The sequence below is a fragment of the Chelonia mydas genome, chromosome 1 (genome assembly GCF_015237465.2).
Source record: "Chelonia mydas isolate rCheMyd1 chromosome 1, rCheMyd1.pri.v2, whole genome shotgun sequence".
NCBI lineage: Eukaryota > Metazoa > Chordata > Testudines > Cheloniidae > Chelonia > Chelonia mydas.
The window spans coordinates 159,054,178-159,077,512 of NC_057849.1; the positions used below are offsets into that span (position 1 = coordinate 159,054,178).

General features: G+C 40.4%; 1 protein-coding gene across 10 annotated transcripts in view; it reads left to right on the forward strand.

The window, feature by feature from the left end:
* HLCS (holocarboxylase synthetase) overlaps positions 1–23,335 on the forward strand; it is a 211,741-nt gene that overhangs the window by 3,044 nt on the left and 185,362 nt on the right. For 6 of the 10 annotated variants that reach the window (XR_005226123.2, XM_043538250.1, XM_043538249.1 and 3 more), the window contains exons 2-4: positions 10,636–10,788; positions 16,528–16,690; positions 20,973–21,937. Coding sequence is in view for 9 of the 10 variants with exons in the window: in XM_043538250.1 (XP_043394185.1) it covers positions 10,636–10,788; positions 16,528–16,690; positions 20,973–21,937 (1,281 nt within the window). In the remaining variant the exon portion in view is untranslated. Of the gene's footprint in view, positions 1–1,680; positions 1,846–7,363; positions 7,491–10,635; positions 10,789–15,462; positions 15,547–16,527; positions 16,691–20,972; positions 21,938–23,335 lie in introns of those variants that run through there. The other 4 variants (XM_037904160.2, XM_037904154.2, XM_043538248.1 and 1 more) reach the window with 4 other exon arrangements.

Below are 23,335 nucleotides of genomic sequence, written 5' to 3' on the forward strand. Positions count from 1 at the left end.
CCCTGGATTAGGTTTTGTGCGGCTCAATTAATGTTTCTTCAGCACCGTATATAAGTGCTAAATTTTATTTATAAATATCCTATTTCTTTCCCCGAACTCTGGGGATGTGGAAGAAGTATACCTGGCATCCTCAGTGCATCCCCCATTCCAAAATGTTGAACACAATACATTTTTCCTTTATTTGATTCTTGTTTTCTAACATTTCAGGGAAATGTATGTGTATTGAAGGGAAAGCTTTCTGTGACAAATTTAGGTAGTTTTGTGTCAGTCATATTAAGAAGAAATCTTTATGGTTTAAATGACATTTTTGAAATCTTTTATATTTCTAAATTAAATTAACTATCCTTGAAAGATGCTGGCTTAATATCCATAAGAGTTGAAGACCCCTATAACCACAACAAACAAACAAACAAAACAAATTTTCCTGAACTGCCCCAATTTTGATCTTGTGGTGGCTATCTCTAGTGGCAGTTGTTTCCATGTCATTTCAAAATGTAATTGTTTGCAGAGTCTGCAAGCTGTGAAGCCAAACAATGGCTTTTAGTGATTAAATGTGACACGGACACTCGTTCATTGGGAATTGAACTGAAATCAGTTAATTTCAGACACATTTTTAATATTTTAACTACTAAATGTTGATGGTAAGTTTACAATAAGAGTAGTTAGCCTGAAATTTTGATGGAAAAATTGAATTGTTGCATTTTGCAATGTTATGTTTGTTTATTTATTTATACACAAGGCTACGATTTAGACAGGGAGGTCACGGAATCTGTGACTTCCAGAGACCTCCATGACTTCAGCCTGTGGGAGCAGGGAGCTGCAGGATCCCCCCACTACCTGTGGGGGGCAGGGAGCTCCCAGCCGCCTCGAGTGCTGGGGGACCCCCCTGAACTCCTGGCTGCCGCGGGTGGTGGGGGGCCCCTGGAGCTGCTGGTAGTGGGGCAGTCCCTGAGCTCCTGGCCATCGGGGGTAGCAGGGGAACCCCTGAGCTCCCAGCTTTCATAGGCCCCTGCAGCTGTGGACGGCAGGGATATCCTATAGCTCCCCGCCCCCTCAGGGGCACCTCCCAGCTGCTGTGGCCATGGGGGAACCCCCGAGTTCCTGGCCTTCGCGGGCCCCTGGAGCTGCTGGTGGTGGGGGTACCCCGCAGCTCCCAGCTGACACAGGAGGCGGGGGCATTCCATAGCTCCTGGCCCCCACAGGCAGCGTGGGACCCCTGGAGCTGCAGGTGGCAGAGGTATCCCGCAGCCCCCAGCTGCTGCAGGCGGCTCCTAGCCTCTGCGCAGCTGCCCCACTTCAGGCAGTGTGGGGATGTACATTGTGTCAGGGATATTTTTATTAAAAGTCATGGACAGGTCACGGCTTCCATGAATTTTTTTCTTTTTTGCCCATGACCTGTCTGTGACTTTACGAAGAATATCTGTGACAAAATCTTAGCCTTACTTATACAGTGCTAAAAGTGTGCTAGGCACTTTACAGACAGGTAGGAAGGCAAGATCCATGCAGTAAGGACCTTAGTTTAATACATTACAGAGAAGATAGATGGGACAGGAATATAAGTTAAAGCCATTTAAGTGGTTTAATTTTAGTCTCTATGTTGTTAATGCTACTCTTTTGTTTTGCTTTGTTTTGAATGTTGAGAGGGGTTTTCTGATGTTTTTTGTGCTTCTTTCCTTTCAGGTAGGTACTTGGGACCTATAGGCCTAACAGAAGTATACTGTAAGAAGGAGAGGGTGGAGGCATGGTGAACGATGTCAGAGCGAGGCTCCTGGTATAGGTGGGCCATAATCGAAGAAGCTACAGACAAGTGGGTGAAGGATATGAAGGGAGCAGTTACTTAGGCAGGTAGTGCCTGCTTAGTTTAAAAGTGTCTATACTTGTGCTTGCTAAGTGTTAAGAGGTTTAAGACTTGAAGTTAGGTGTGTCTAATTCATTCGGTGGAGAAGTCTGGATTTCTACTTTGAGTTGAGGTCTGTGGTTGGTCATCCTGTAAATTTAGGACTACATGCTACTCAATCCAAAGTGCTGCTCCAGCTCATAACGATGGGAGGATTTCACAAAAACTGAGGAGTAGAATATGGCTTTTATGTAGTAACTAAACTTTTAAGCATTCATTTGTTCAGTGCCTTATTGTCACTTTCAGCATCACTCAGTGGGGAAAATATGCCCGCCTTTAGGACCAGCATTATTTCTGCCTTTTTCTCACTGTGTCTGCCTTTCTCTGTTTTGCATCCTCTGTTTTTGCCTCTGCAGTTTATTTCCTGCAATAGCTTCACTTGTGATCCATTTCCTAAAACGATCAGCAATGGAAGAGTTGATACCCGTATTTAAATTCCCTCAGTGGGCTTAAGGGTTCACCTCCCATTGACATAAATGGGAGAAGGGAGAGTTCACATTTCTGAGCCATAGTCTATACGAGCACTTATGTTGGCAAAAATTTTGTTGCACAGGGGTGTGAAAAAAACACCCCTGAGCAACATAAATTTTGCCAGCATAAGAGCTTGTGTGCACAGTACTATGTTGGTAGGAGACTCTCTCCTGTCAGCGTAACGTGGCTACATTGGTGCTCTTAAGCTGTATCTACACTGCACTTTCATTGGTAAAACTTTTGTCAGTCAAGGGTGTGAAAAAAGTTTTACTGATGAAAAGGGCTGGGGTGAACAGTGCTCTGTTGGCGGGAGACGTAAGATGCACAGAGTAGACATAGCCTTATAGCGCCACAGCCATATCGGTACAGCTGTGTCACTGTAAGCTCATAAGTGTAGACATGGCCTTAGTTTGCAGATTCAAACGATGGTAGTGCCTTGGTTTTAGCTCAGTTCAGTTTTGGAGGGTTTTCTTTGCAGCATAAGGGCTTGAATATTTTTTGTTTTTAAATGAAAGTTAGATTTTGCAGAATCTGTCCATGCACTATACGTAGAAAAATTCATCTAGTAGGCTAGGTTAGGCTGGTGGAATGGTTGTGTTAAATTTTATAATTGCATGCTTAGATATGTCCTGATGTTACAATTAGATAAAATTACTGTACGCAATGTTAGGTAAGAAATCACTTTTAAAAATTGAGAGAATTTATACAACAAAAACTAATTCAAAGAAAGATATTTAACACCCAAAGCAACAAAATAAGGAAAAACCTTAATTAAGGAAATGTAATATACCAAGCACAATGGGAGGTTGCCTCAGTTACCTTACCTCACAGTAGCTAAGGTTTATGTCTGTCTTTGATGTTCTTTGCTTTTATGGGTTTGTCTTTATGACTTAAATTTGGGCCCATGTTTAAATTATGTCAAAACAAGTTTTTATAAATTTAAAAGCTAATAGAAATGTTTTTGATAACTTTTTACTGACATTCAAAAGGCTTATTTTAAAACATTTCTATTTCTCGCGAGATTCTTGTTATTTGTTTTGTCTTAGGGCCTAGGAGTCCTGGTAAAGGACCAGACCCCATTGAGGTAGGTGCTTCACAAACACAGAATAAAAAGAGTATCCCTGCCACACAGAGTTTATAATCTAAGTATAAGACAAGAGATGACAGGAAAGTACAGGCAAATAATTTGATGCTATTGGTCAGCCTCACCACACCAGCAGCCTAATTATTAAGGTTTTTGTAGGCATCGCAGAAATAGAGGGTTTAAAGGAGGATAATGATGTAGCTTTGCGGATATTTATGGGCAGCGTCTCCATAGTGTGAGGGGAACGTGGGAGAAAGTGCGAAGGTGCTTGTTAGAAAATTTAACAAGCGGACATTGGAGGCTGGCATCATGGGCTGATCAGAGAGGTGGGAGTTGACAACAATAGTAAATGAGAAGATAGGGAGGTTCATAATCTATGAATGATAGGTTGAGGGAGGGATAGGTCATGAAGGGTGTTGAAAGTGAAGACAAAGGGTTTTTATTTGAAATGCAAATAGTGCAGCACTAAGAAACTTATGTGAAACTTACTTATAAATAATACTGAAAGTAAATTTTTGACATTCACTGTTCAAGCTGAGAATTGCAAATAACAAATTGGTTTTAAAAGTGGGTTTCTAAAATTATTTTTTGTAAACCTATTTCTGTATTGCATATTAAAATGATTTAAAATGTGAAGTGTCCCTTTAGCCATTAGTGATGGTTGTGTCTGCTTTGATATAGATATATAAAAATGTTTAAAATAGTTTGTGTAGTGGTTATATATCCTGTTTATGATACTGAATATTATATATGTGTGTGGAAAGGAATGTTTCTTAATCTCTCCTTTTTAGTAGCATTCAAATGGTTCTCTGTACGTGGATGATCACTTCAGGTACTGTGACTGCAGTTGTCACCGACCATTTTAAAAGGAATGTAATTGAAGTGTTTATGAAGCATACTATTGATTAGGCAGAATTATAGAACTGGAAGGGACCTTGAGAGGTCATCTAGTCCAGTCCCCTGCACTCAAAGCCAGGACTAAGTATTATCTAGACTATCCCTGACAGGTGTTTGTCCAACCTGCTCTTAAAAATCCCCAATGATGGAGATTCCACCACCTCCCTAGGCAATTTATTTCAGTGCTTAACCGCTCAGACAGTTAGGAAGTTTTTCCTAATGTCCAACCTAAACTTCCCTTTCTGCAATTTAAGCCCATTGCTTCTTTTCCTATCCGCAGAGGTTAAGAAGAGCAGTTTTTCTCCCCCCTCCTTGTGAAAACCTTTTACATACTTGAAAACTGTTATCATGTCCCCTCTGTCTTTTCTCCAGACTAAACAAACCCAATTTTTTCAGTCTTCCCTCATAGGTAATGTTTTCTAGACCTTTAATCATTTTTGTTGCTCTTCTCTGGACTCTCTCCAATTTATCCACATCTTTCCTGAAATGTGGCGCCCAGAACTGGACACAATACTCCAGTTGAGGCCTAATCAGCGCGGAGTAGAGTGGAAGAATTACTTCTCGTGTCTTGCTTACAGTACTCCTGCTAATACATCCCCGAATGATGTTTGCTTTTTTTTGCAACAGCGTTACACTGTTGACTCATATTTAGCTTGTAATCCACTATGACCCCCAGATCCCTTTCCACAGTACTCTGTCCTAGGCAGTCAGTTCCCATTTTGTATCTGTGCCACTGATTGTTCCTTCCTAAGTGGAGTACTTTGCATTTCTCCTTACTGAAGTTCATCCTATTTACTTCAGACCATTTCTCCAGTTTGTCCAGATCATTTTGAATTTTAATCCTATTTTCCGAAGCACTTGCAACCCTTCCCAGCTTGGTATCGTCCGCGAACTTTATAAGTGTGCTCTCTATGCAGTGGTGGGTTAATGATTTTGCCGCACCTACGCCCTGAAATAATTGCCGCCGCCACATGAACTTGTGAACGGCACTAACGGATACAACAAAGGAATCTATTTTGCGCATTTTTGCTGTAGTTTCTTTTTCCCTTTCTTTTGTATAGCATTTTTTTTAACTGAGAACTAATTAATTTCTTCGGGTCATATTATTAATGTTTAGGATAGTCGCAAGTATGTTTACTAAATGGCGTCGTGCCGTCATTGGTGGTTTCGATACGCGCTATGATTGGTAGAATCGCGGCGTCACTGATGCTTCAGTTTGGTGGGCAGTTACAATTATGAACAAACGATGATACAGGCATCCGATGGCCAGTGGGCTTGTGCAAAAATGCCGCGATTACAAAAATGCTGCTATTATAAATTTGCTGCCCCTGCAATTTGCCACCCTAGGTGATAATATGCCATTGTCTCTATACCATTATCTAAATCGGGGATCAGCAACCTTTGGCATGCGGCCCACCAGGGGAAGCCCCCTGGTGGGCCGATTTGTTTACCTGCTGCGTCTGCAGGTTTGGCTGATCACGGCTCCCACTGGCCGCGGTTCGCTGCTGCAGGCCAATGGGGACTGCGGGAAATGGCGTGGGCCGAGGGATGTGCTAGCCGCGGCTTCCCGCAACCCCCATTGGCCTGGAGCGGCGGACTGCCACCAGTGGGAGCTGCGATCGGCCGAACCTGTAGACGTGGCAGGTAAACAAACTGGCCCAACCCGCCAGGCGGTTACCCTGGCGGGCCGCTGGCCAAAGGTTGCTGATCCCTGATCTAAATCAATGAGGATATTGAACAGAACCGATCCCTGTGGGACCCCACTTGTTATGCCTTTCCAGCATGAAGTACTTTTCTCAGGAAGCAGAAAAGCTTTCCTCAAATTACATGGGTCAAGAGGAAATGTTTTCAGTAAACCATGAAAAGGCTGCCAAATATTGACTGAGTTGGTCCATAGAACAGTCTGTTTCTCTGCTCCCTTAGTTGTGAACAGATGCCTTAATACTTGTTTTTCTCTTTCAAAAACCATGGCAACAGAATCTCAGGAAAGTTTTATATAGTTGGTTCAGGTTCCAAGAAAGTGTATTCTCCACTTGACTAGAGGTGGTGGGAGTTATGTCTGTTGATTCACAAGATTATTCTAGATTTACTTGCACCATACATTAAGCTTCTCTTAAACAATGTCATTTTTGTCCCCTCTTTGGTTTGGTTTTTGGAAACACAGATGCTCTTCTGTACTTAAATATTAAAGATGACTGTGTTATAAGCTTCTCGTTTTTTGCATTTATAATGTTAAGAGGTTCAGAAATTTGGTCTCAGCCTTCCAGAGAAGTATTTTTCTTATAAAAAATGTTTTTAAAAGTTACTTGCCATTTTTGAGTTAAGAGTTCCAAAAGAGTTATGACTTTTAATTAGCTTGTCAATTCTTCAGGACATGGGACTATTTCTACCCATGTCTGTACGGTGGGCCCTCAAACCTGATTGTATTGTTATAGCCCTCAAATTTTCAAATGAATATTTCTAAATGTACTCTTTAGAATGGATTCAAATATTACTTAACACTCTTAAAGAGAAAGCTCTCTGCAATCTAATCACTTGGGGTTTTTTTCTACATAATTTTTAAGTGCTGGTGATGTGACCCATTGGTCACTATCCTCTCTCCAATAGTTACATCATAGGCAGCAGCAATACGGAGTTCTCTACATAGTCCTGAACCTTATGGTGAGGGTAGTTCAATCCTCCTACCTTTGACTCCTCTGAGGCTTTCCGTGATGGGGCTGATTGTCTACTGGGCTCTGAACTGTGATCAGTAGTTTCCTTAATACAAGATATCATAAGGTCATAAATGGCAGCTTCTCAAGATTACTTCTGACCTTTATCAAACCAGGTGCTTAAGATAATGAAAAGCTTTATAAGCCAATCCTTGTTGACTTTAAAGAGTAGTTGTATTGACTCTGCAACTCGCTTTAGTAAAGCAGGCAGGCTTTGGTGATATAACCCATTACTAGTCCCTTCAGTTAATTCTTCATTAGACAAGTAATTAAAAATGTTGAAATATTTTCATTTGCATACAGATTGATTGTACACCCTTAAGGCCTGTGTCAGAGAAGTTCACACTTACTCTATTATGTGAAATTAATGAAGATTCACAGCACCTTGTTTGACCTGATTTGCTCCCAGTATGGTTTAGTGCCAAAAAAGGTCTGTGTAGTTTTGTATAATTAATTATATATTCTGTAAATACAACTGAAAAATAAAGTTAATTCAACCACAAAGAAATTTTAAACACAGTTTTTGGTGGAATAATAATAAATATTAGATGGTTTGCTTAAGTGTTCTAATGTTTCAAATCATTTTTCTACATTGCTTGCTGCTGTTGCTGGATGTAGTTACAATATTTATAAACATGCTGTCAATAAGTTGTAGGATTTTTAAATATTTTTTGCACCTGAAATCATGTGATGTAGAAAGGAGAGAGGATACAGCGTAGTATTGACACATCAGGAAAATGTTTGGCGATTTTTAATGATGTGTTGATATAAAAAGAGCAAGCCATATTGTCCGGCTATGCTAGAAGAAGGACAGGGAGACTGGATGTGGTTTTAACTAGGCTGCAACTTTATTCTTAAAATATCTGGGAGTACCTGGCAGACAAAATTGTACAGTGCAAATTGTACAGTAATTCCATGATGATTTCCCTATACTTTAGGGCTGCCATCCTACTTCTTTCTGTTCCATTCTGGTTCCAGTCATCCTGATGATGGGACCCTACCAATCCCTCATGATGGTTAAGAGCACCAAGAAGAGGGGAAGGGTTTGACTCTGCCTGGATGAGGAACTGCCAACCACCCTTGACTACATGTGAACTTAGCCACCTCCTTGTTAACATACATCCTACCCTTGTTGACCTGAGGGGCTTCAAGGCTCCCCACCATGCTCTGTGTTGCAACATGCCAGACCAAATAATTCGGACTCGAGGGAAAAGTTCTAGCCATCTTCCCCAAGTCCCTCTTGGCTTTGAGCATCAAGTCTACCCCTTTGCACATTCCCAAATTGTTGTCCCCAAGATGAACCACAGTCACATCCAGTGCCTGCTTGTGGGCCACCACAGAGTATAAAACGGGCATCAGCGGGTCCCATAGCATGCCCATCGTGCCAGCCAGCTCGGGATTGCTTTGTCACTGAGGCTCATATGTGAACCTCCAGGCAACCCGGAAATCTGCCTATGTGCCCAGTAGACAATACTGTGCCCCCAGATCCACACCACCATTTACTTAGCCTGTTTGTAGGTGTCTGAGAGGAAACATGAGAAAATTATACCTGATTCCCAACCTGTGGTCTCATGTCCATTAGAGTGCCAGTGCCCAATTGCTTGAACTGCCCCAGACCCAGCTGTGTTGCTGCCCTGATCCAGAATCAGTGAGAACCAAATTCATGGAGGACTAGAAGCCCCAACCTCATCAGCCCCTGTCTGAAAATTGTAAGAAACTGATACGTTGTTAGTAGACTTGTGTCTTCATGAATAAAGAGGGGCCCTTCCTTAACTGGTCTTATTTCGTAAATGTCATCACAGGGCAGATCTTGACTGCGCTGCCTTCTTGAAGCATAATGTATTTACCCCAACCTCCCTGGTCTGTCTTTGACAGCCTCAATCCGTCAACTCCAGAGCCCTTCCTGAAGTATCCATCTGTAGCCCCGCCACTAGTTCGCTGATCCTAAAAGCCCCAAATATGCTTTAAGAAATGCAGCCCTGAACAAGGTCACCTCTTGTCCACAATGATGTGCTCAAGAATTTGCACCAAATCCCTAAGCATATTAACAGTGATGGAACAATGTGGATCACCTGTAAGGGCTATGCTTTGTGACTGACCCATTATACACCTCCGAACTAAAAACCCGCTGCAAGGATCAGGGTGACCATGAGGCCTACTGACAACTGTAAGAACCAATAAGCAACTGGAGATGGCTGATGATGGCAGTCTCTGTGTTGCCAACGGCCCTGTATATTGAAACACCTGGTCTTCTGGAATCAGCCACATCATGGACAGGCCCACCCTCTTCTGAAATTGCACAAAATTGTTAAAACTTCTCTCATGGTTCTTAAATGTTCATGATGCCACCAATCTCTGCACTATACTGAATGGCATCAAATCTCAAGGTTCCGGAGTGCTAGCAGCGTCCGTTCGATTCTATTGCATCATTAACTAAGCTGCCCTGTGGGTATGGCAGGGTATCAAGTGATACTCATCCATGGCTTTCTTAGGGACCAAGCCCAGGGGAGACACCCACAAGTTCTTTATAGGTAAATGATTGAATGGCCCTGCTGTTCTACTAGCCTTCAGTTCTTGTGCAATCTTTTTCTTTACAACATGACCTAACCCCACATAGGATTTCAGATTTTTGGACATGACATGGTTTCTTTCCCCTGTATAGGGGATTTTGAACCCTGAAGTAAACCCTTCCCAATAAATATGTCGTATCTGTCTTGTTAGGTTAATTCCAAAGGCAAACTCATAAAACCCCAAGCTTAACCAGAGATGGGGCTTTTGGCGAGCCCCCCCCCCCCTTTCAGCTTGCTCCCCCCCTTTCTGCACCTTGAATCCCAGACCCTGTTTCTGTACCTGGGGGCCTGTGGGAGGGACATGATTTACCACCTTCTGCAATCTGTTACCATACTAGTGTCTTCCCCAACCACTGACAGCACACACATTGCTAATGTGACTTATAGCACACTTTGCAAGCATGTTCACATTTTCAGATACTCCAAAAACACCCACCTTTGTTCAATGCCGAGCAAATGTCATTGCGTGTATCCGGCTTCTGCCAGGATTGCTGAGGAATGAACAGACCGCTTTCAGTGTGAACACTAACCACAGCATATGATGCAGTGTGTCCCATCTAATCCTACTTTGCGTTGCAGCCTTCAACCTAAACAGTTCATTGTAATTAAATCGTTATATTATATGCCTAAATGATTATATCCATATATTTGAATAAAGCTGGGATTCTGCCTCTGCAACAACACCTGCATAAATTAAAAAAGAAGCTTCCCAATTTTCCCATGATCTAGCAAACCTTGACCTCTTGGTTTCATTACCTGCCCTGCTTGCTTTTTGTCACTACCTTCCTATGTAGCAGGAAAATAATAGTTTGGCTTTAAAGCTGTGTTGATACAAAAAGAACCCATATAAGTAATGGGTTAACTGTTTAAATAGGCAAGTTACTGGAAAATTACTGTAACTGGTGAAATCTTAAAAGCTAAATACTTGCTAATTAATGAATATAAAGATACTTCAAAGCAATTTCCAAAATATATTGATGCTTCTTTGTTTCCTGTTTCTTTTAGTCCCTTGATGATTTAAACAAATGGACTCTACTTCTCGTATCTCCTTTTATTTATTCTGATAAAATACTTGATGCAGAACATATAGCATTTGTGACTGAAAGTGTTTCTGCCCAGGCAGATGATTTACAGACTATATCTAGTTCCTCAAAAAAGGTGAGTAGTTCTGTTCATTTTTTAAACAAAGTTGTTCTGACAAAGTGTGTTTAAACTATTTAATATATTTTGAAATTAAAAAAAGTTTTATCACATGATATAGGTGATAGGTGGATATAGAAATAGTGCGATAAGGAACAAAATATAACTTCCATCCAGATGATCAGACCTATCCTTATTCATTGGATTTATAGCCCACCACTACTGTGTCTATGTCTGGAGCAGCACTGTATTATATTTCAGGATAAAAATCAGAGGCATTTTACTAAGACCTTTAGTTCTCAGCAATGCTCTTAAATAGGCTTGTGGATGGTAATTGTAAAAGCAATAGTTTTAAAATAGGAAGAGAGAGAGTAGGTAACAAACAGCCTGATAAAGCTGGCCATCTGGTTATTGTGGTCTGTTAAATTGTAAGGGAGCTAAACACTTCAATGCTAAATTTTGGGAGAAATTTGTTCCCCTCCAGGTATGGTGAAGCCATGTAACATGAATGGTAGCACCCCACTTGCACTTCATTGGTGGTGCCTTCTGATCCGTGTGCCCTCCGTCAGTTCTATTAGGAAAGAAGGATGGTGTTATGATTAAAGCACAGGACTAGGAATCAGGAGATTGAGGTTTTGTTCTGGACTGCCACAGACTTCCAGCGTGACCTTGGGCAAGTCAGTTAAGACTTGATTTTCAGATGTGCTGAGCAGCTACAATGCTAGTTGTAGTAAATGAACTACATACAGTGCTTGGAAACTCTTAAAGACCCCTATTCATTAAGATACTTAAGCACGTGCCACACTTTGAGCCTGTGAGTAGTCCCATTAAAAATGCTGAGTTTAGGCCAAAATCAGGCTCTTAATCTGTCCCTCAATTTATCTTTCTGTAAAATAGGGTAATACTTCACTCAATCAGTCAATTTTATTAGCGTGCATATGACATATATTTTGTGACTGCAAACAGAGAAACATACACAATCTGAAACAACTGCAACACTCATATAATACTTTAAATTGTCAATCAGAACCTAATTAAAACACTCTCTTCTTCAGCACAATGCTAAAAGGACAAAAATGGCCACTGATTAAATTACTACCAAGGACTGAGAAAATACTAAAAACATTATCTTTTTGAGATGGTGATAAAGATTATTTTTTGTACCAAAGAGGTAAAATCCAGCCTGCTCTCAGAAGCTGGAAAATTCTACAATCCAAAAGATGAGGTAGATTTTCCAGCACTCCAGATTTACATGGCTAAAAACAAAGATGTGAAGGAACTTTTCCATATCTATGTTTTATTGAAACAATTTCTAGTGCTGAAATTTGGCTTCCGAACCAAACTTTGGCCCCATAAAAGATCTGCGATATTGCTTTAGCATTAAAAATTCTTAGCACTGGGGCTGTTCTGTTCCCACCATATGAGTGTGTAAAACAGAGCACACCTTGAGCAGAGGTAAGGATCTTTTGTTTAAGCCTTTATGATAAGGGGACCAACAGCCTGAATGATGAAACTTTATTCCTAAATAAGTAAAAGCAAAGACTTGTTCTGCAAGGTGATTTTCTGTCTTCAGCCCAATATGTGGAGGAATCATCCAAAAAATCATGACCTTGGCCTTCTTATAATTGAGAACCATATATTGAGAATTACAATAAGAAGAAAAATGAGGTAACAGGTGGAGGCCTCTTAAAGCTTGCAATAAAACAGCCTTGTCATTGGTATATAACAACACTGGGATACCCTTTATTTGCAGTGGAGAGAAATTATCTTCCGTTAAAACATACATCACATTGTGAATATACACATTTGAAAAGAAGAGGTGCTAGAAGGCATCCTTTACTTACTCCCTGAGAAGCAGGGAAAACATTAATGTAGTCAATGTTGACTTTAGTTCTTACCCTAGCTATATTGCCTTCCTGTAGATTCTCCAAAATATACTGAAGTTTTAGATCGATACCTATCTATCACAGGTATCTGGTCTTTGTGAATAGACTGAACCCCTGGCCTGGATCAGTTGAGCCCAATCTAGCTAATTAAAGAGGGCTGGGCTATACCTGAGTCTATAAAGGGCTACTAATAGGCAGCTGGAAGGAGAAAGGCCTGAGACAGGCTGAGCCCTGTGAGGGAAAGCCACAGTGAAGTGGAGCTAGCTCCTGTGATAAGTCCCTGGAGCAAATGGGCCAGGAGCTCAGGGAAGCAGCCCTCTGGCTTCTGTTCCAGGAAGGAAGCAGAGCTGACTGGCACTGGGAGACCGCCAGGAGCTGGCGTGCCAGAGATCCCTGGCGGGGTATCCCTGAAGCCTGGGGCCAAGGCCTGAGTTAAGACTATTTTCTGTTTGTTTGATAACCTGTATTTAAGAAATAAACCTCCTTGAAAAGACTGGTCATGGCAGTGCATGCTTTGGAACTTGGAGAAGTGAACAGCCAGGTGACACGATTATTCTTAATTTCACCCAAAGATTGTCTTGGTTAACAGAATCAAATGCCATCTTTAGATCTATGAAAGTAGCAAGTTAGTACCCTCAACCACAGTATAGTTATAAATAATATACACTAGAATAAAACAATTATCAATTCTGGTTCTACCAGTCCTGAAGCTGGACTGTTCTTCATGTAGTAAACAAGCCTCTAAAGCCCATATTTTCATTTTTGGATAGTAAATATCTAGACTAAATTTTCCCCGCCACATCTAACAGATCGATAGGTGTATGAAGCGGGAATCTTTCTGTTCCCTTTTTTTAAAAATAGGAACTATGATACTAAACTTCCAGCCAGCCTGAATCCTTCTAGTGTGATTAATGACTGTCAATAATTTAATTGAGACCGAAGACCACCAAGCAGGCGTCTGCGGAAGGACTTCAGTGGGGAGAAGATCTTCCTCTGAAGCTGTTTTCTGTCATTGGGCTAAAATAAAAGACATCGGTGTCTGCTATTGAAGGCCAGAGTAGTAAATCAGAGAGAGGATTCCTCATTTCATCTACTATAGTAGAATTAAAAAGAAAAGGAGTACTTGTGGCACCTTAGAGACTAACCAGTTTATTTGAGCATGAGCTTTCGTGAGCTACAGCTCACTTCATCGGATGCATAGCATGTCTTCTGCAGTTTCCACGATATGCTATGCATCCGATGAAGTGAGCTGTAGCTCACGAAAGCTCATGCTCAAATAAACTGGTTAGTCTCTAAGGTGCCACAAGTACTCCTTTTCTTTTTACGAATACAGACTAACACGGCTGTTACTCTGAAACCTATAGTAGAATTAGGTTTTAAAAAAAAAAAAAAAAATTGGTTGAGGGGCGTCATTAAAGACCTGGCCAAAATGTGCTGTTCAGGCTTTATCATTAATATGGGTTCCTTAAACAATCTCTAAGACAAATGCCTACCCACTGCAAGACCACACACAACTGAGGGAAGGGTGGAGTAGAGCTCTGTCTTCAAATCGGGGCCATCCTGCTATTCTCAAAAAAGTGGGAGAGAGGACTCCTTCCTCACTCCATCTCGTCTGCCACTAAGCGATCACTGCTGTGATATTGCAGCTGTCTACAAAGGGGAGAGGGTGAGCTCCTCTCCAAATCCATCAGTGCCAACTTCAAAGTTCTGTTTAAACTTCATGAACTCCCACTAAGAAAGAGAGACTCCATACCAATCACACCTCACTCCAACATAGATGATATTACTACCTGCAGAGCTCTCAGGGAGGGAGACTCCTCCCTAAAACTCTTTTCTCCACAGTCTTCACCTCCTCCAGTAAATTCAAACTCCAAGGTTCACTACTTTTGCCATTCCAACTCTCCAAGGTTACAGAGCATTATTACTGCATTAAGGAAGCTTCTGCTTATTCACTCAGAGCAGCACAGATTCCCAGAAGCTTCTCCACTACTTCCTGCCTGTGTGGTCTGGGCCCCTCAGATGCTACTCTCCGTTTACCCCTATGGGCAGTTCCTCCTTCCTGGCGGTGAGCTCATTAGTAATGAGTGGGTTCACTTCACTTCCCATCCTCCTAACTAGTGGCTTCTGGGCCTCAATCAACCCCAGGGTCTGGTGCACACCTTCCCTTACTCGGTAGTTTAAGGCAGGCTACCACACACCAGGGCTCCTGTCTCCAGTCAGGCTTCCGCCCTAATGCCCTTTGTGAGATAGATGAGTAAAGTATTGAAGCTAAATTTGTAATGTTTATAAAGTGCTTTGAGGTCCTCCAGGGATAGAAGACACTAAAATATAAAGTAGAAGTATTAGAAATGTGACAGGGACAATATCCTGTGATAAAGACTAACCTTATGGAATTAAGATAAACTTTATTGAATTAGGTTAAATATCTTTGGGGTCCATTGTGTTAAAAATGCAGTTGTGTATGTGTTATTTTAGAGTTTTATGTAACTCTTTTAGGGGGAGGGGAATGCTAATATAATTCCGCTGGTTATCAGCCCTTTGAAGCCAAACCCTGGGGAGATTTGCATATACTAGATCAAACTGGATTCTACAGGGACCAACAGACAAAAGCCAGATTTTTGGATAAATAGCCTGGTTTTAAACAGGTTCAGGACCTTCTTCCTGATCCAGCAAACAGACAGGACCCCTGGTTTGTGGAGGGCCTCCCTCTTTAGGGAAGGGTTTGGAAAGAATGGACCTACTGAGGCCCCCTAAGACTCTATGCTAGTGCTGAGCTTAAGCTGTGATGAACTTGAAAACACAAGGAAACCCCTTGGGTAGGGGTTTGAAGGACTGCTCCTGCCAGAGCCCATGTTAGGGTTGGAGTGAACTCTGGTAAACTTATTAACATGTATGTAGGGTCTCTTTCTGGCTTTAATATGTTTTCTCTGTAGTGCTTTTATCTTAAGAATAAAAGAGGCTTGAAACTGATGTAGATCTTGGGTCTTCTGTGTGTTAGAATTTTTCTCCCTTTGATAGGAGATTTTTCAAAAGTTTATAAAATGACTTGCTGACTAATTTAATCCAAGTAGCTTACTTTTTGCTTCTTGCCCCTGAATCCGTTATGTAATTTTTGTATTTGAAAGGCCATGTCAGTGGTGTATTTAAGTGTTTAGAGCAAGTGAAGAGCTTCAGCTGTAGAATACAGTGCTTTCCATGCTGCTTACTCTAGAAAATCCTTTTGTGTGTGCTACCCAGGATTTCCGAAGCTTTGATCTCTGGGAAAGAAGTATTTTTTTCCACTCTTCTTTCTTCTCAGAACTGTTTAGAAGTGCTCTTGTTTACCTTTGTCAAGACTGAATGGAAGTTAGGTAACACCTGATACTTCGTACAAGACATGACCCTTCTTTGATAAAGTTGTTTTGGATGTACTTTTGAGCTTATGTACTGACATTCTTAGCCACAGAGGATGCGCTATGTGCAGAAATGTCAGTTGGAATTGGGAACTCTATCTGTGTTTATTCCAGGGTAAAATTAATTGCAGTGGTTACTTTTTTTTTTATTTAAAGACAACATGGTTTTAAGGAAACTGGTTTTGAAAATGATATATTCAGCGATCTCCCTTGGGATACAGAATTTTTTTTTAAAGATCAGTCCTTTTTGAACTGATGTTTGTCACAGAGTGTTTGAATTGCGCTAACTTTATTATTTATGTTTAAGTTAATATTCTCTGTGTTTCTGCAACAGAGAATATTTTAGACTCTCTTTTTAGACTATAAACTCTTCAGGGTAAAAATATCACCTTTGTTTAGTAACGCATGTTCATGGAATTGTATTTTTTTAATTTCCCTCTCTTTAGAACGGGAAAATATGTTGTTTTTTATCTTCTTAGGTTATAAAGTGGTCAGACTGTTGTTCACCTTTGGCCTATAAACCCGGAGAACCTTATAAATTAATTGCTGAAGCAAGTGTGGATAACTTCAGTAACCTTGGAATAGCATTCATGGAAGACAGACTTCAAATGGATAATGGAATGGTGCCACGGAAGATTGTTTGTAAGTATCTTCACAGAATGCTTCAGTTTTATTGAAGTATCTTATTGTTTCACTTATTCTAAGTCTCCTAATGAGTTCAGTGCATCTAAACACAAAAATATATGCTTTTACTTTGGCATAGGAATAATTGTTACACTGTCATCAGAGGCAGTCTCATTTTAAAGGGCAGCTGTATTTGAAATTTAATGCCAAATATAAAGAATCTTTAAAAATGTATTTAGACTGCTGTTTCTGAGGTTGTTTTATTTTGCATTTGTAATATGTGTTGTCAGAATGACAGTTGAAAAAGTAATTGAATATCTTTGAAACTGTATGTAAATGTTTTTCTTATTCTAGTTATTACTGCTTCATAAACAAACCAATAGTTAATGCCACCATTACCTTAATAAGTTTAAATTTTTGCAGTCAAAGTCCCAGAGTATGCCAGGTATTACTATATAACTCTCTAGAAAGGTTATTGTAAACATCACAAAGATAAGGAGTACTTGTGGAACCTTAGAGACTAACAGATTTATTTGAGCATAAGCTTTCGTGAAACCTATCACAAAGATAGTAACTTTTCTTCCTCTTCTTCCCTTGTTCTTCCCATTTCGTCTGCTCAGAAATACATTTACTTTCTTTGCACTTCCACTTTTTTTTTTTTTTTTTAAATTTAAATCAACTTCTGTTGCTTTTTTTTATTCCTGCTTTCTGGGTCCTGACCTCTCTTCCAGCCCAAGACATTTGGGCTATGCTGCTCCTCCTGCAGACCAGTGGCAGTTCAGACTTTTCTGTCCCCTTTTTCCCTTGTCAGATTTTTTTTTGCCTCCATCGGCATAAAGAAAGGTGTGGTTCAGTGCTTCCATCTTATCCAATATAATCCTAGGTTTTGTCGCTCAGTTTTGAACAGCAGTGAGCAATGTCTCTGTCCCTTTTCTCCCTCAGGGGACTGATTTTTCTAGTGGTACTTTTCTCACTTCCCCAATCATGGTGTAACAGCTGAAAAGATTATGCATCTGGGAGGAGACTCACTCAGGAGTAGCAGAAGAGATACCATGCTAGAGCTGCTCTCAACCTGTTTTGTCAGGAAGCCTTGTTTTCTCAGGAAAAGGGGTCCAAAGCCTGGATGGCTTGCTGAAACCTTCACATTACTCTCATATGGAATTGAAATCCTGAGTACCTACAGTTAAAGCTGACTTTTGTGGAAGTTATGGTGGTTTGTTCTCTCTGAAAACCACATCTTAAGTGTTTCAAGTTAGGCACCAAAAATCTAAGGTTTTTGAAACTAGCATACTCTTGTGAAAGTTTGTCCTGTATGAATTATCAAAAGTTACAATAAACCACTGACAGAGCTGGGAACAGAATATTTGACTCCTGATTGTGGTAAGAACATAAGAATGGCCTTACTGAGTCAGACCAGTGGTCCATTTAGCTCAATATCCTGTCTTCCAACAATGGCCAGATACATCAGAAGGAATAAACAGAACAGGGCAATTTATCAAGTGATCTATCCTCTGTTGTCCAGTCCTAGCTTCTGTCAGCTGGAGGATTAGGGGCACTCAAAGTATGCGGTTATGTTCCTGACTGTCTTGGCTAATAGCCATTGGTGGACCTATCTTCCATGAACTTACCTAATTCGTTTTTAAACTCATTTATACTTTTGGCCTTCACAACATCCCCTGGCAATGAGTTCCCCAGGTTGACTGTATGTTGTTTCAAGAAATAGTTCCTGATGTTTGTTTTAAACCTCTGCCTATTAATTATTTCAGGTTCTTGTGTTATGTGAACATGTGAATAACAGTTCCCTATTCGCTTTCTCCACACCATTCATGATTTTATAGACCTCTATCATATCCCCCCTTAGTTGTCTCTTTTCTAAACTGAACAGTTCCAGTTTTTTAAATCTCTCCTCATATGAAACCTGTTCCATATACCTAATCATTTTAGTTGCCCTTCTCTGCACCTTTTCCAGTTCTAATGTATCTTTTTTGAGATGGTGTGACCAGAACTGCACACAGTAATCAAGGTGTAGGCATTATGATATTTTCTGTCTGATTATATATCACTTTCCTAATGGTTCCTAACCATTAGTCTTTTTTGGCTGCCACCTGCACATTGAGCAGATGTAGATAGTTCTCTGAAAACTATGATTCCAAGACCTTTTTTGAGTGGTAACAGCTAATATAGACTCCATCATTTTGTATGCATAGTTGGCATTGTGTTTTCCAGCATGCATTACTTTGTATTTATCAACATTGAATTTCATCTGTCATTTTTTTGCACAGTCATCTAGTTTTGAGAGATCCTGTGACAAAATACACTCTGCTGTAATTACCTTAACAAGGCATACTTTATACAAAGAGATCATTTGAAAACTCATCATTTTCTGGTCATTATTGTCCTGGTAAAATGTGTGGCAACATTGTATGTGAAGTTATAAGATTTCCCTATATGGTGGTGGTAATACATGTTCCAAACCCCAGTGCCCTGCCCAAACAGAATTTGGCAAACGTGTCTTTCCTAAACATAGGAATATGTGCTCTTCTTAATTTTGCATTTAGAAGTAAACCGTGTTATCAGGCAGGAAAGCAAAATAAAGGAAGTTCAAACAGGTGAAAAAGCCAGCAGGGAGTATCCTTCCACATAGACTCTTTGGCTCCAGGTTCTTAGCTGGAATTGTTTTTCAAGTGAGGGACTGAAATTATAAAAGGAAGGGACAAACATCCCAAGATACACATCCCCCCCCCCCCCCCGCCGCCATCGCATTTGCTGTACCTGAAGAGACAAAGGAACAGCGGTTGGACTCTGAGGAAGAGGTCCTCACCTGAGAGTTTGGTCAGTAATCTGCTGGAGCATGTGGTGAAAAAGTTTGTTTTGGAAGTAAGAGAGTTTCTTAAGTAGATACCAGTAAGCATTTTATCTTTATTTTTCTTGTAATCATTTCTGACTTTTATGCCTCATTACTTGTTGTTAATAAACTGGTTTTATTGCTTTATCTAATCCAGTTTGTTCAGATTAAAGTATCTGGGTAACTCCATGTGAGGTAACAAGTTGTGTGCATGTTAGTCCCTTAAGGGAATAATGGACTCAATACATTTGCCCTGTCCAGGAGAGGGCTGGGCGGCACAGGACATACATTTCTGCGGGAAAATCTGAGGCTGGGAGTGTGTGGCGGTCACCTGTTGGTAAACTTTAAGGTTGGTAAGAGCCAAGATCTGGCTGGCTGCAGCACCCACTGACCTAGCTGGGAGTGCCTACATGCTGGAGGCTGTTTGTCAGCAGCAAGCCATAATAAAGGGCACCACAGGTTACAGGGCAGGGGTGACACAGCTACTCATTAATCTGGATTGTACCATGGTGTGTCACAGATCCCTGTGTACCTCTTTGCTTTCAGCTTAACAATTTTGAGTAATTTTGTATTGTCTGCAAATGTTGTCACCTTATTTTTTTACTCCCTTTTCCAGATCATTTATGAATATGTTGAACAGTTCAGTTCCCAGTACAGATCCTCAGGCACCCTGCTGTTTACGTCTCTCCACTGCAAAAACTGACTGTTTGTTCTTACCTTTTGTTTCCTATCCTTTAACCAGTTAGGGGTCCATGAGAGGATCTTTCCTCTCCTCCCATGACTGCCTACTTTGCTTAAGAGCCTTAAGTGGTCTCTAACTGCCAGATACGTTCTCCTAGGGATTTACAAAATAGACTTACTCTTTACGTTTCAGGAGAAGTAGGGCCTTAGTGTCTAAAAGGAGGCAACTTTTTAGGAGTGTAAGTCTGTGTTTCTCAACCTCTTCAGATCACTGTGCCCCTTTCAGGAGGCTGATTTGTCTTGTGTCCCCCCACGTTTCACCTCACTTAAAAACTATTTGTGTAGAGAATCAGACATCAAAATACAAAAGTGTCACAGCACACTGTTACTGAAAAATTGCTTACTTTCTCATTTTTACCATACAGTTATAAAATACATCAACTGGAATATAAATATTGTATTTACATGTCAGTGTGTAATATATAGAGCAGTATAAACACATCATTGTCTGTATGAAATTTTAGCTTGTACTGAGTTTGTTAGTGCTTTTTATGTAGCCTATTGTAAAACCAGTCAAATATCTAGATGAGTTGATGTACCCCCTGGAAGACCTCTGTGTACCCCCAGAGGTATGCATACCCCTGGTTGAGAATGACTGGTGTAAGTGATTTATCAGGAAACTAAATCTAACGCCAAATTGCATACTAGGGTTAGTGACATTCAACATTGCTATTTTTATACAGCTTTTAACTTTTTTCTTTTGAAATCTCTCAGCTATCCATTTACAGGAATCTGCTCTAAAGGAGCTCGAGCGGATGGCTGCATCTACAGAAGAGAAGAATAGCACTAATAGCATACACATGGATGAATTGACCCCTGCTCCTCCATTTGCAGCTGCAACTAAACAAGGATCAGCGTCAACTGATTCTACAGGAGGTGGTGACCAGGAGGTGAGAGAAGAGAAATCCAGGCTGGAGAAAAGAAGTGTCTCTCATGATGAGCCTAATAACCTATCTGAAAGGGAGACAAGTACTGGTAAACATCACCACCTGCACCTTTCCAGCTGCCATGAATGCTTTGAACTTGAAAACAGCACCATTGAGTCAGTCAGATATGCTTCATCAGAAAACATTCCAGAACTTCCTGATGATTGCAGTGCTAGCGTGGAAGAAGTTACCGATGGCTGTCTGGCAAGAGAACTAAGAAGGATAAACCTCCCTGGGAAGACTCCCAATGTTTTAATTTATGTGGGCTCTGACCCTATGAAAATCAAATTTGAGAAGATAAAATCAGTGCTCAAGGAATGCATTCATACAGACAGCTACACCATCTACCAGCTGGTAGAGGAACAAATTCTGAAAGCTCCCTGGCTTGATAACTCGTTGTTGTTGGTTATTGCCACAGAGGAACCCATTTCTAAGGACAATCACAAACAGTTCCTGACCTACTTGTCAAGAGGTGGGAAGATTTTAGGACTTTCTGCCTCTTTTACATTTGGCAGTATACAGATAAGGAGCAAAAGTGAACTGAAGAAGACCATCCAAGAATTAGTGTTCTATAAAGCAGATAACAGTGAAGTTAAATTAAACCTTCTGACCAGTGGCAGTGTTTTTGAGCAAGAGGCTAAAGAAAATCGGAGCCAAGTGAAGTCGTTGAGTCATTTAAGTAATACAGATAAAGATATGATCATTGTTCATCTGCCATATGGAGATTGTGGAGGAGAAGCCATTCTGTGTCAGGTACTGTGTGTAAGAAGACTTAAGTTGTTTATTGCATTGTATAATTTACTTATTATGGTGTGCTCCTAGATTTCAACTGACTTCCATTATAAGTTCATTTTTGATGCCTCTCTAAAGTCCACAGACAGGAATAACCGCCTCAAATTTGGTAGGCTAGGCAAAGGACTGAGGCAGAGTTTTTTTTACCTAGTTTGAAGTTATTTGTACACAGGATTCCTGAATTATGGGACTCAGGTCATTAGAGTAGGAAAATAACCTTTTGTCCATTTGTAGCAAAATAAAAGAAGGAGGGAAATAAAAGTGTAGTTTATTGGGCTTATCTTGTTGAGTTCTGGTGCAGAGAACCAAATGAAACAGAAATACAAGAATATAAACCTTAGAAATGGGCAACCTTTACCCTTATTTTAATTATAGGACAGACTCTTTTTTGGGACTCAAGACTTAAGTGTAGATGTTTATTCTTCTGATAATCTGAGTAATCTTGCAATTACTCTAGAAAACTTCATCAGGGCTTCTCCAAGGTGCTTTCACCTTACCAGGGCTCCACAGGATGAAGAGATGACAAATTTCTTTTGAACTCACTGAGCCAAAGGCAAATCCCAACATTCCTTGTTTACAGTAGCTGTCAGATTCGCCCTTAGCAGTTTTTAATCAGTCACCTTCCCATATGTCTTTTGTCATAACTTTTTCCCACCTAAATGTATGGAAAAGGGCATTTTGGGGCATTTCTAGTGTCTTAGGTATGCAATGATCAGCTTTACTGCATGTCTCCCAGTATTAAAATATCCTTTTTAAAGCTGTACACGTTTGCCAGTATTAGTCCTGAGTGTCACTGCCAAAAGACTATGGCATCTTGGGAAAACCAGGTTATGTAGATCAAATGTTACAGTTTTGTATAACAATTTCTGTCACCCATGTGTCGGGTACTTGAAGTAGAAAATTGATTAGGTACTGTTGCTATCCATTTCTTTAAGTTGCATGGTAAAACCTATTTTGCTGTAGCATTTAAATGACCCCTCTCCTCTAATAAAATTTAATGCTGCAGTGAGTTTCCTGAGAAAAAGGGCAATGTGGGGTAGCTTCAGAAATCAGATTAAAAGGATTAGAATATCATTTATGATTTTTACTTGAGTTCCAGTCTGCATCTGAAAAGGCGTATTGTTGTTCTCTTCATGGCTATATTGATAAGAGTATTGACAGTGACATCAACCAGTGAATATTCAAAGTCACAGGGTAGTTATTTCCCTCTTCTGCACTGGTCTAGCTTCATAACATTCCCTCTTTTATTCAATAAATTTATTTGGCTGAATGATAGAAAAGTGGATAATGCATACTATAGATAGAGGAAAATAAAAAGTGCAAAAATGTATGAAAGCACAGTATAAGTCATTTTTATGC